The following is a 13,813-nucleotide window of genomic DNA, read 5'->3' as shown; positions in this document are numbered from 1 at the left end:
GCATTACCTTTTGGTCTTGCCTCTACTCCTTGGGTCTTCACAAAAGTGCTAGCCCTGGTGTTAGCATTGTTATGCCATTGGGGGGTCGCAGTACTGGGCTACTTGGACGACCTCCTTCTGTGAGCGGAGTATCCTACTGCTCTGGTGGAGAACCTGGAAATCACCATATGAACTCTAAGGGAGTTCGACTGGATTCTGAATTTTCAGAAGTCTGCTCTGGTTCCGTCCACATAGCTGGACTATCTGGGTCTGACTCTTGAGTCAACCTAAGCCAGAGTGCTCCTTCCTCTGGACGAATTCCAGAGATTGCAGGCTGCAATTCGTCCCCTGCTGTCTGGCAGATTCCGGTCATCTTAGTGGCTCCAGACTGGCCTCGCTGGGCTTGGTACGCGGATCTGGTGCGGCTGGTCACTGAAGTTCCTTGGAAGCTTCCTCTCAGGGAGGATCTTCTGTCCCAAGGACCAATCTTCCATCCTGCTTTACAGTCGCTGGCTTTGACGGCTTGGCTGTGGAAAGCCAGGTGCTGATGGATAGAGGTTTATCTGAGTCTGTGATTTCAAAGCTGTTAAAAGCTAGGAAATCTACATCAGGGAAAATCTACCATTGTACATGGAAGACGTACATTATGTGAGTTGTTAGGGCAGTGTGTGCAAGGAGAGGGGCAGGACAGGAGAAGAGCAGTACACTCAGTGAGGGGCAGTCTGTACAGACGGGCTCCCTCACCTGCTGGCGCTTACTGTCATTGTCGGCTTTTAAATGTAATTGTTGGCTCCTTTTTTTTTTTTCTATACTTTATTGTGCCAAGTCGGCCCCGCATTTAAACAAAGGGGCGGGGTCTCCCAGTGACATCCCTTGGTGACGCCTGTACAGACTGCCCCCTCACTGTATATACTGTTATTCTTCTCCCCTGCCTTTCTCCTCCACAAACCCCCCAAACAGCCCCCCCCCCCCCCAGCCGATCCCATTTTTTTCCCTTTTTGTTTACTTTCTGCTGTCAGCAGGAATCCCAGCTAACAGCAGAAATAAATTACTGGTTGTTAGGACTTCCACCCCTAACACCCAATGCAAAAACGGATGCAACAACGGACCGCTTGTCAACTAGCATCTGTTTATCCCCCGTTCCATTTTTTTTAATGGATAAAAAATAGGGGTTTCATCTGTTCAAAAAAAACATGTTCACAGAAGCGGATAAAAAGAATGTAAATGGATTTACATCCGTCTTTCCATGGAGATGCATTGTTGTTTGTTTTTTATCCATCAACAGATGGATTTCACATGTGTGAAATGGGCCTTAAGCATTTAAAGGATCAGTCCATACAATTTTGTCCACCAACTTTTTTCAGCTCGCGAATAATACAGAATATACAGAACAGAATAGTTGCCCTCATACTGAACAGATTGGAGACCCCTGGTCTATACAGGTGCATCTCATAAAATTATAATATCATCAAAAAGTTAATTTATTTCAGCAATTTAATCCATAAAGTGAAAGTCATATATTTTATATAGATGCGTTACACACATATACAATATCTCACAAAAGTGAGCACACCCCTCACATTTTTGTTAATATTTTATTATATCTTTTCATGTGACAACACTGAAGAAATTACACTTTGCTACAATGTAAAGTAGTGAGTGTACAGCTTGTATAACAGTGTAAATTTGGCTGTCCCCTCAAAATAACTCAACACACAGCCATTAATATCTAAACCGCTGGAAACAAAAGTGAGTACACCCCTAAGTGACAATGTCCAAATAGGGCCCAAAGCGTCAATATTTTGTGTGGCCACCATTATTTTCCAGAACTGTCTTAACCCTCTTGGGCATGGAGTTCACCAGAGCTGTACAGGTTGCCACTGGAGTCCTCTTCCACTCCTCCATGATGACATCACGGAGCTGGTGGATGTTAGAGACCTTGCGCTCCTTCACCTTCCATTTGAGGATACCCCACAAATGCTCAATAGGGTTTAGGTCTGGAGACATGCTTGGCCAGTCCATCACCTTTACCCTCAGTTTAAGGCAGTGGTCGTCTTGGAGGTGTGTTTGGGGTCGTTATCATGTTGGAATACAGCCCTGCGGCCCGGTTTCCGAAGGGAGGGGATCATGCTCTGCTTCAGTATGTCACAGTACATGTTGGCATTCATGGTTCGCTCAAGGAACTGTAGCTCCCCAGTGTCGGCAGCACTCGTGCAGCCCCAGACCATGACACTCCCACCACCATGCTTAACTGTAGGCAAGACACACTTGTCTTTATACTCCTCCCCTGGTTCCCTCAACACACGCTTGACACCATCTGGACCAATTAGGTTTATCTTGGTCTCATCAGACTACAGGACATGGTTCCAATAATCCATGTCCTTAGTCTGCTTGTCTTCAGCAAACTGCGGGCTTTCTTGTGCATTATCTTTGGAAGAGGCCTCCTTCTGAGATGACAGCCATGCAGACCAATTTGATGCAGTGTGCGGCGTATGGTCTGAGCACTGACAGGCTGACCCCCAACCCTTTCAACCTCTGCAGCAATGCTGGCAGCACTCATACGTCTATTTCCCAAAGACAATCCCTGGATATGACGCTGAGCACGTGCACTCAACTTCTTTGGTCGACCATGGCGAGGTCTGTTCTGAGTGGAACCTGCCCTGTTAAACCGCTGTATGGTCTTGGCCACTGTGCTGCAGCTCAGTTTCAGGGTCTTGGTAATCTTCTAATAGCCTAAGCCAGTGATGGCGAACCTTGGCACCCCAGATGTTTTGGGACTACATTTCCCATGATGTTCCTATACTCTGAAGTGTGGTTGAGCATCATGGGAAATGTAGTTCCAAAACATCTGGGGTGCCAAGGTTGGCCATCACTGGCCTATGCCATCTTTATATAGAGCAACTATTCTTTTTTCAGATCTTTAGAGAGTTCTTTGCCATGATGTGCCATGTTGAACTTCCAGTGACCAGTATGAGAGAGTGAGAGCGATAACACCAAATTTAACACACCTGAGACCTTGTAACACTAACGAGTCATATGACATTGGGGAGGGAAAATGGCTAATTGGGCCTAGTTTGGACTTTTACACTTAGGGGTGTACTCACTTTTGTTGCCAGCGGTTTAAACGTTAATTGCTGTGTGTTGAGTTATTTTGAGGGGACAGCAAATTTACAAATAACTTTAAAATAACTTTTTGATGATATTTAAATTTTTTAAGATGCTCCTGTATCTAGATTAGCATTTACTACAGGTTATTATAATACACTCCAGCCAGGTACACAAAGAAAGAATAAAAAGCATAACCAATTGTAACAGATAAAGTGCAACTGATCCTGTGTTCAAATAGTGAAGTAGTGGAAAGCAACAAATCATCTTCTTACATCTTGGACTTTCACCTTGCATTCCTTCCAAAGTCATTTTTGTTTGTATTGGTCTGGGACTATGTTGAAACTACCAACTTCAGTTCTATATTGCATTGGTAAACAATACACTTCCTAAATATAAAGTAAATACGCACATATAAGTTGGGCATGTCTGGCTACATTTTTAACCACTTCAATACAGGACACTTTTAGCCCCCTTCCTGCCCTGGCCAATTTTTAGCTTTCAGCTCTGTTGCACTTTGAATGACAATTGCACGGTCATGCAACGCTGTACCCAAACAGAATTTTTGTAATTTTTTTTGAGACAAATGAAGCTTTTGTTTTTGATAGTATTTATTCACCACTGGGGTTTTTTATTTTTTGCTGGAAAAAAAATAAAAATTTCTGAAAAAAAAAAAAAAAAGTTTTTCCTAGTTTCTGCCATAAAGTTTTGTAAATAAGTAAGTCATTTATTTCCTTCACTGATGTGTGCTGATAAGGCTGCACTGACGGGCCCTGATAGGCTGCACTGATGAGGCGGCACTAAAGGGCACAGATATGCAGCACTGATGGACAGCATTTATGGACACTGATAGGTGGCAATGATGAGAAGGCACTGATTGGCATCACTGGTGGGCACTGACAGGCTACACTGATGGGGCTGCACTGATTATCAGTGCAGATGTCTCCACTAAGTGGAACTTTGGCGACATTATCTGATTTCAGAGGTTTTTTTTTTTAACCCTATACTCCTCCCCCAGTCCATTGTCTGCTGTGTACTTGTGGCCCAGCCCATCCCTGCAGCTCAAAATCTCCTCCCAAGCATTGTCGCTTCCACAAGCACATTGTCAACCGAGCCAGGGTGACTGGCAAGCACCATACAACACAGGGAAACAAGGAAGTAAGAAGGAAAAGGAAATCAGTTTAGAAAAGAAAAGGAATTGTGTCACACTCTGTGTTGTTAAGATTGGCCTAAGTGGCATTGAAGTCGCAAGCAAGTGGCACTGGGGTCGCATTAGTGTGAACCGATCCTTACTACCTTCATTATGTTTAATTTTTGTTTTTTTGAAATGTAACGAACCAGCAAGAGACTGTATCTGAGCCAGTCAGGAGTGAGAGACCCAGGAGAGCCTCGGCTCTCGTGCACATCACTGAATTGAGATCGGGCTGAAGTGTGTATTTAGGAACGCTGTGGGAGGAGCTGCACGTGGAAGGTTTTTTACCTTACTGCATAGGATGCAGTAAGCTAAAAAACCTTCTGCCTTTACAAACACTTTCAGGGTCTGAGGCATATACTGGGAAATTATAGGCCTGTCAGTTTGACATCAATAGTATGTAAACTTCTGGAGGGGATGATAAGGGACTATATCGTAGAGTTTGCTAAAGACAACAACATCATCAGCAGTAACCAACACGGGTTTACAAATGGACGTTCTTGTCAAACCAATCTCTTAACATTCTACGAGGAGGTGAGCTAGATAGGGGCAGACCAGTGTATGTGGTGTACTTAGATTTTGCTAAGGCGTTTGATACAGTTCCCCATAGTTTATAAAATAAGGTCTGCAGGTATCGACAGCGGGGTTTGCTCTTGGATACGGAACTGGCTAAAAGGCCGTGTCCAAAGGGTGGTAATAAACAGTGCATACTCAGACTGGTCTGAGGTGGTAAGTGGGGTCCCCCCAAGGCTCAGTCCTGGGACCAACCTTGTTCAATTTATTCATAAACAGCATTGAGGACGGGATCAGTAGTTCGATATCAGTTTTTGCAGATGACACAAAATTGGCCAGGGCAATAACTGCACAGCATGAAGCAGATATCCTACAATATGACCTGGACAAAATAACAGAGTGGGCAACGACTTGGCAAATGAGGTTTAATGTGGAGAAGTGTAAGGTTTTGCACTTGGGGACTAGAAACATAAAAGCACAATACACGTTAGGAGGGAACCCTTGGGGGAATCAAAAATGGAGAAAGATCTGGGAGTCTTGGTTGATGATAGACTAGGCAATAGCATGCAATGTCAAGCGGCAGCTGCCAAAGCCAGCAGAATATTAGCATGCATAAAGAAAGGGATGTATTCCAGAGATAAGACTATAATCCTTCCACTTTATAAAACTCTGATCCGACCGCATCTGGAGTATTCTGTCCAGTTCTGGTCGCCAGTCCTCAGGAGGGATGTGTTGGAGCTGGAGAGAGTCCAGAGAAAGGCAACTAAACTAATTAGGGGATTGGAGGACCTTATTTATGAAGAGCGTCTGCAATCGCTTGATTTATTCTCCCTGGAGAAGAGACGCCTGAGGGGGGACATGATAGCAATTTTTAAATATCTCAATGGGGATCTCAGCTTAGAAAAAAAGCTGTTCAGTTGAAGGGATTGCATGAGGACTCGAGGGCATACAATGCGATTAGAGGAGAAGCGTTTTAACCTCAGGCAACATAGGGGGTGCTTTACTGTTAGGGCTACAAGATTCTGGAATTCTCTACCACAAGAGGTGGTTTCTGCGGGTATTATGGTGGCTTTCAAAAGACTCTTAGACGTACATCTCAAGGATCAGAACATTCAGGGCTATGTGAGATGATTACAGCCACACACACCTACACAGGTTGAACTGGATGGACTATTGTCTTTATTCAACCTCACCTACTATGTAACTATGTAACTTTAAAGCCTTGTTAACATTAGTCTGATTTCTTTCATCTGCCTTCGCACTGCAGTGCACGACATTGGAAATCACATTATATTTTATGGTGCCTGTTCACACCAATGCAAAAGGGTGCAGTGTAGAGCTGCATGATTCTGGAAAAAATAATAATCATGATTTTTTGGCTTAGAATAAAGATCATAATGCCCTCACAATTCTCAGCGTAACATCATCTTTTACATTCTACAAAAAAATTGGGCTAACTTTACTGTTTTTTTGTTTTTTTTTAAGTCATTAAAATGTATCTCTTCCCCAAAAACTGCGTTTGAAAGACTTCTGCGTAAATACAGTGTGACATAAAAGATTGAAATGATCGCCATTTTATTTTCTTATGTTTGGGGGTTCTAAGTAATTTTCTAGCAAAAAATACTGTTTAAACAAGTGTCATAAAAAGGCTCAGGGTCCTTTCACACGGGCCCGGCGGACTCCATTTTGCTCAACGGGGATCGATCCGCTGATCCCCGCTGAGCAGACAGATGACAGGTCCTTCTCCGCTTACTTTCCAGTGACAGACCTGTCAGAGCCCCGCTCTCCTCTATTGGAGATCGGATGAAATTGGACCGCCTGTCCATTTTCATCTGATCCTATCCAACCCTCCAGACAGATGGAAAATAGGGTTTCCATCCGTCTGGATTTCACAGACCGGATCGGATCGGATAGCAGCAGGTGTCAGCGGAGATGTCACCGCTGACATCCACTGCTTCATAGGGCTGTATTGAGCATCCGATCAGGTCTGCCTGAAAAACTGACAGGCGAACCCGATTGGAAAGCGCGTAGTCTTTTACAGTTTAATCTGTCCTCACTTACAGACAGAAGTTCATTCCTTTGATCTAAAAGAACGAAAATATACATGGTAAGGCCCCTTTCACACTTGTGCGACTTGTCCTGTGATTTGGGAGTACCGTTCATATCTGTACGACTTCAAAGTAGTCCTTGTACTACTTTGGGACAATTTTAATGTGTTTTGAGGTCCAAAGACCTAGGCATTGCTTCAAGTCCAGTCAAAATCGGGGTAGAATCGCAGCAACAAAATTGCACGACTTTTAGGTCGCATAAGTGTGAAAGGGGCCTTAAACAATGTGTTTATAGTTATCTAGCAGCATTAACAATGTTGATAAATCTTTTCAGAGGCTCTTTTTTTTTTTTTTTTTTTTTTTGACAGCTATAAGTGAGCAGAACAACTCTGTAAGAATCGAGGACATGGAGTTTTGAGATCGTGAGGGGGGGGTGAATCGAGATCACGATTTTTTAACGATTAATCGCGCAACTCTGTGTGATTTTCGAAAAAGTGCAGATGCTTTTTCTGGTGCAGCATAGTTTGGCCCCATAGACATCAGGGGGGGGGGGGGGGGCATGATAAAAGCATGTATAAGCATTTTGGTGTTTTTGTGCTTAACAATCAGTCTACTCCTACAAAAAAAGCACAAAAAAACGCATCTAAAGAAATACTACAAAAATCCACCGAAAAATGCTTGAATATGCAGCAATACTAATGTGAATCTAGGCTAAAAGAGTTAATAATCACAGCATACACTTTCGTTTTAGAACACCAGCATTGTAATAGCAATGCAAACAATAGTTATTTTTTGACAGTCCAATATAAGCTTACTTGAAAAATCTCCTTTCATGTTGTGAGTTCTGCCTGTCTGCTGACCATCTTTCCTCAACCTATGGGATTACCTGCATGCTTTACAGATTCTCCTCTGCTGTTTATTTTAAGTTTATAAAAACTGTATACGGGGCCATCTTACTGAATGGGCATACTGGGCAGTTGCCCGGGGGCCCCACTTGCCCGGGGGGCCCCACCTGCCCAGCGACCCAGCCAAGCATTAGTCCCTGTACATCCTGCTGCTGAACTTAGCAGGTGGCAAGCGCCTGCTGGCCCTGCGTTGCTGTCAGGCCACTTGGGCCATGGAGGGGGAGCCCACAACTGCAGGTATGCCTGTCTGCCTCCAAGGGAACAAGCACACACAGGAAAGTCGAGTCTGACTCCCGTCCATATGTGTGTATGTTCACAGGACCCAGCCGCCAAAGTGGAAGCTGTCATTACCCTGGCACTGCTGTACCAATAAATATAGCCTTATCGATAATTAGCATTTTTATTCTCGTGGATGATAGTGTAGGCTGGGCCCCAGTGCACTGCATTGCCCAGGGCCCTTTAATGCTCTTAAGATGGCACTGACTATATATCCCATGGTACCTTACTGCCTGCAAGCTGTGTTTCTTGTGCTGACTACATCTTCTGAAACTCCTCCTCTCAGCACCCCTGTAGTTCAGAAGGCATGCTCTGTGAGATGGATGATACAGCAGTGCCTACTCACAGGGCATAATAATTGGCACTGAATTCAAGAAAGTAAATGTGCGGAGATGTTCACAAAATACGTTTACAAACTTCAAGATCCTTTGAAGTAGGCAAGAAATATTTGAAGTGCAATGTGGAAATTAATATATCATTTAAAATTTTGACCATAGATGAGCTTTTAAATTTTTTTTATTAGAGCCTAGTTTAATAGTCTTTCATTGGTATAAATTAGTGACTAGTGATCAGTGAACTATATGCCCAGGAACTGCAGTTTTCATCACTCTTCTGTCACTGGCCATAGATTCATGGTTTCAAATTGTCATTAAATGTTTTGCTGCTTTAAAAGATATAAATTAAGGTTTGGGTAAGTTTTTTTTTTTTCTTTTTTTTTTTTTTTTTTCTCTTTTTTTTTTTTTTTTTTTTCTTTTTTTATTTATTTATTTTTTTTTTTCCTTGTCTAAATGTTGTTTTTACAATTTAGCAATTTTCCTCTTTAATCTTTTTCTTCACAGAGATTGAATTTTCTCAAGAGACTTTCAAATGTTCTTCATCAAGTTTTGTCAGCATGCGATTTTTTTGATTTCCAATTATGGAGCACCAACCTAGGTCTTCTATTCAGTTACTTCTTAAAAGTCGGGAAACTTTGGTTAAATATATCAAAAACATCAAGTGCTTGCTTGAAAACTTGGGAAACCATGAATACTTTTCAGAAGAAGATGCTGAACTTGTGCTGCAGTGTGGAACACAGGCGGATAAGGTAATTTGTAAAATGTGTTGGAGCTATTTTAAAGCACAGTTGAACCCTCAGTGTATGCGCTTATTCACACTAGTTGCACCCTTAATCCGTACAGATCAACACGAGCTCAAAGCCAAGACACAGAATAATTGTTTTCTATGTACCTTGTTCTCACCACAACACTACCTTGTGGTTGGTTGCAGTGTGTTGCATAAAAATAGGAGCCATGTTGCCTTTTACCACAATCACTGTATGTCACTGCAGCAGAGCTGCATTGCAAAGAAATAATGAAATATGACATTTAAAAAAAAAAAAGTAAACTGTGCCTTGTGATGTGTACAAGGGAAATGATGTGGGAAAACTGAGATCTCTTTTGCAGAAGTCCAGCACTCCCCGTACTGAGTCAGAACCACAGTTATCTTTGCAGATGATATTTTATTATTCACGCCAAACCCAATAAAAGATTTGCCAGCAATGCAAAATATTTGTAATGCTTTTAAAATGTGTACTGGCTGTGTACTGGCTTCAAAATAAACTAGAGAAATGAGAGAGAGAAATGTTATCTTTAAACACGTCTAAATGAAAAGAATAAGCATCTTCTTCACCTTTCAGAGTTGCTTATAAATATATCACATATTTAGGCATAAAAATAGGCCCAGAGCTTTTTCTCTGTATTATTTTAATTGTCCACCCCTTATATCTAAAATAGTATCTGCACTGGAGGCGTGGATGAATCTTCCTATCCCACTATCTGGGAGGTGTTACCTATTTAAAATGGTCTATTTTGCTAAATTATTATATACTCTAGAACAGGGCTGGCCCAAGACATTGTGCTGCCTGGGTCCAAGAATGAAATGCTGCCCCCAAAAAAATCGCGCCCATCAAAAGGCCCCCACAGCCATTATTTTATATCATGATAATAAATTGTCTATTTGCAACATTATATGACATACCAGCCATATTTTTAAAAAGGTGCATGCACTTTTTTTTTTGTGGAAATTTTGAATTTGAATGGGCTGTTGTGCCTACGCAAACATGGCCTGCACTAAACACAGAAGTGTGAACCTAGATTAAGGGCCAGTTCATACCAGGATCATATGGGAACACACGCTTTCCCGTGGGGAAACAGAGGAAGTAATAGTGTTTGCACTACTTTTAAAAACACACTGCACCAAACCGCAAAGTACTGTGGCACTGTATTGACACTGATGGGGCATTGTTGGCACTGATGGGCACTGTGATGGCACTGATTGCACACTGTATTGACACTGATGGGGCACTGTGATGGCACTAATGGGGCAATGTGATGGCACTAATGGGGTACTGTATTGACACTGATGGCAAAGATGGGGTACTGTGAGGGTACTGTATTGACCCTGATGGGGCTCTGTGATGGCACTGATAGGGCACTGTAATGTCACTGATGGTGCACTGTATTGACACTGATGGGACATTATGATGTCACTGATGGGGCAAGTGAATTGACACTGTGATGGTGCACTGTGACCCACAGTAGGGCCGGCCCTGGTACCTTGGCACAATGTCAAGTACCTGTTTGAGTTTGAGCTGACGAGAGGGCTTCCCTTACACTTTTTGTCCTGTTTCCCCTGGGGATGATGACAGGGCATAACAGGGCATAGACTGTCTTGGGTGCATGTAGACCAGTGGTTCTCAACTCCTGTCCTCAGGACCCACCAACAGGCCAGGTTTGCAAGTTAACTAAAATACATCACAGGTGATATAAATTGCTGATCAGCGATTGCAGTATTGTAGACTGCATCTCTCCAAGGTAATACTTAAAATCTGGCCTGTTAGTGGGTCTTAAGGACAGGAGTTGAGAACCACTGCTGTAGACGATCCAGGCCAGGAGAACTGATAGCAGATGTGAAACTAAAGATAGAGCAGCAGGCAAGCTGGTGGCTAGCAGATGCAGGATCTTGGGTGCATGGTCAGACAGGCAGGAGTTGGCAACAATTGGGCGGCAGGAGTGCAGAATCCGGAACCAGGAGCAGAGTCAAAGCCAGGCCAAGGTCAGTATCAAGCAGGCGGAAGACAAGGTCGAGGTCACAAGCCGGAGTCAGCAACAGGGGTTCAGGAATAAGCAGAATCAACAAGCCAGTCTCAATACAGAAGTACACAGGATCAGGTCACAGGCAGAAGGAGCCGACAACCACTCTGTAATGATAGAGTCCTGTATGGCTTTAAATAAGCCTCTGGGAGCCAAAGTCCAGCAAACATGCACGCTCACACACATGAGCATGTGCAGCACGCTAATGCTCATGTGTGGATGCATGTGGGTCCTAATTCTTTGCACAGTTCTACACACATTCATATTACTTTGAGCAAGGACTTGAGCATGAGTTTCAGCACGGTTTTCCTGACACACACACACACTACACACTGATGCACATTTATTTAATTGCATCTACTACACCAACACAAATTTGTTCACTTACCACCACTGCACCAACTTGTACTTATTCACTCATTTTTTTATTACACCAACCTGCGCAACCTACCTCACTGTTGCTGCACCAATGTGCACCTATGCACTTACCACTACCGCACTAATGCATACCTACTCATGTGCCATCACTGCTCTGACTTGCACTTATTCACTCACTGACACTGCGCTGACACAGTCCTCCACTCACTCCCATAGTCATCCACTCACCAGCAAAGTCTTGCCTTCCTGTATGCGGGTTCTTGTGCTGCTGCCTGGTGCCTCCTGCCTGGAAACTTAGCTGCTCCGCTCTCTTGCTCTGGCTCCGCCTCTGCCCCCACAAGCTGCACAGCCCGCCCACCCACACTGCTTCAACCAACAGGCATTGCCGCTCGCAGCATAGGGAGGAGGTGACACTCTGACGCTGTCACTCTGTCTGAGACACTCTGGAGCCGAGACAGAGACGGCGGCCAGCAGTATCATTTGAATACTCCTGAGAGTCCCAGCCACGGCCGCCGTGGCTTACATTAGTGGCAATTCATTTTTTTACACTGGTGGCTCTGGCATAGTGCGGATGTGGTCACGTGGTGGGCGCGATGCGGCCTCCCCCGCTCATCTGCTGCCTGGGTCCAATGGACCCACTGGGACCCATTGTAGGGCCGGCCCTGCTCTAGAAACTATCCCACTTCTGCTCAAACACTTGGATAATATTATACTAAACAGAGCGCTATTTTTTTTTTTTTTTTTTTTTTTTATGGCGATTAAAGAGACAACGTATATCTTTATCCAAACTTTACCTCCCAAGGTGTGAAGGAGAAATGGGTCTCCCAAATGTTAGGGCATATAATTTAGCATGTTTATTGTGAATTGGCATTGATTGGATCCTGAGCAGTTCCACCTATACCAACAATGATCTCAAAAGCGCTTTGGTATCTCTCTACAACCTAACAGTCATTCTGCATTGCAGCCCTAAAGCTTTACCAAAGAATTTACAACATAATTTGCTTCTACGTAACACACTCATTGCTTGGCCCACAATCAGAAGGTCTCTAAAACTACCTTTGATGATTTCTGAATATCTCCCTTTACAAGGAAATCCAAAGTTTACATGCGATACAAATATCGGAACCTTCAAAATATGGAAAACGAAAGGATTACATACAGTGGCGTCTAACTTTTGCTCGAATTCACTACGGATAAAAACCTTTGAGGAGATTTCTAAAGATTTTCAGGTACCGGACTCCCATCTTCCTTACTACAATAGTCTGGTGAGACTTTTAAAATCAAGTCACAATTTGAAATAGGACCCACTACAACACTGGTTGGTCGACCAAGTAATACAACATAAGAAGTATTCAATATTCGACCTTTTACACACCTCTGAATCTTCATTTTACCTCTTCACAAAGGAATCAGCTATTCAAAAATTGGTCAAAAGACCTTTTGACTGAGGAGCTAGCCGACAAACTTCTTAAAGGGTTCCACACTACATGTAAAAAGTGAAAATTGGAGAGAGTCCCGAATTAAATTACCACATAGAGCATTTATACCATTCCTGGTCGATAAGACAGACCCATCGGCATCAACATGCTCATTGTGTGGCTCACTGTGGCCTATGTTGATCCACAGACTATGGAGTTGTCAAAATATTTCCACTTTTTGGGATCAAACTTTGATTTATATACATGGCATCACAACATGTTGCATCAAGAAAGATATTCTAAATTGTTTATTTGGTTACCTGGATGCTTTAACTTAAACCTCATCATCACATCTAACAGTGATACCACCCTGGATTCCAGTATGCCCGATTACAGCTCAGAGTCGCATTAAAATCTTGGACATCGCCTAAAGCTCCTAAAATGACTCTAGTTAAAAAAAGAGTTGAAGTCCCTAATGTATATGGAGAAATTGGACACGATAGTCTAAGCCTTTGGTCCTACAAAATGTTTTTTCACTAGGTGGAAATTTTTCATGGAATATACTTTATCGGATTCTGAAATTTCCCAGTTAATGACTTCCTTTCAGTATACTCAATCATATACTAGGGCAAGCTTAAGTAACCGATTAGGAAGCTGAATCTAACAAAATCATTCCCCACATTTTGCAACTCCTCCCCCGAAGAGAAGAAGACGGAAATTAAACACTCATCTATAATCCACATTCTACTACTACCTGAGACAGCAGTTGTTGATGTTAATTTATTGGATTTATTTTTATTTAATTTGACCTCTTTTGTTTTCTCTAATGAAGAGATATTTTAGGAAAATCTGTATTAAAATAAGTAAG

General features: G+C 42.9%; 1 protein-coding gene across 1 annotated transcript in view; it reads left to right on the top strand.

The window, feature by feature from the left end:
• The window catches only part of NOD1 (nucleotide binding oligomerization domain containing 1), a 142,484-nt gene that overhangs the window by 47,184 nt on the left and 81,487 nt on the right, over nt 1–13,813 (top strand). The window contains exon 2 of the mRNA XM_082259851.1: nt 8,858–9,102. Coding sequence (XP_082115977.1) covers nt 8,935–9,102 — 168 coding nt within the window. The 5' untranslated portion in view covers nt 8,858–8,934. The remainder of the gene's footprint in view (nt 1–8,857; nt 9,103–13,813) is intronic.

This window comes from Pelophylax lessonae (assembly GCF_965119305.1).
Source record: "Pelophylax lessonae genome assembly, chromosome: 5".
NCBI classification, from domain to species: Eukaryota; Metazoa; Chordata; class Amphibia; order Anura; family Ranidae; genus Pelophylax; species Pelophylax lessonae.
Note: the sequence above shows the minus strand (reverse complement) of the source record. Positions and strands in the feature narration are given on the sequence as shown.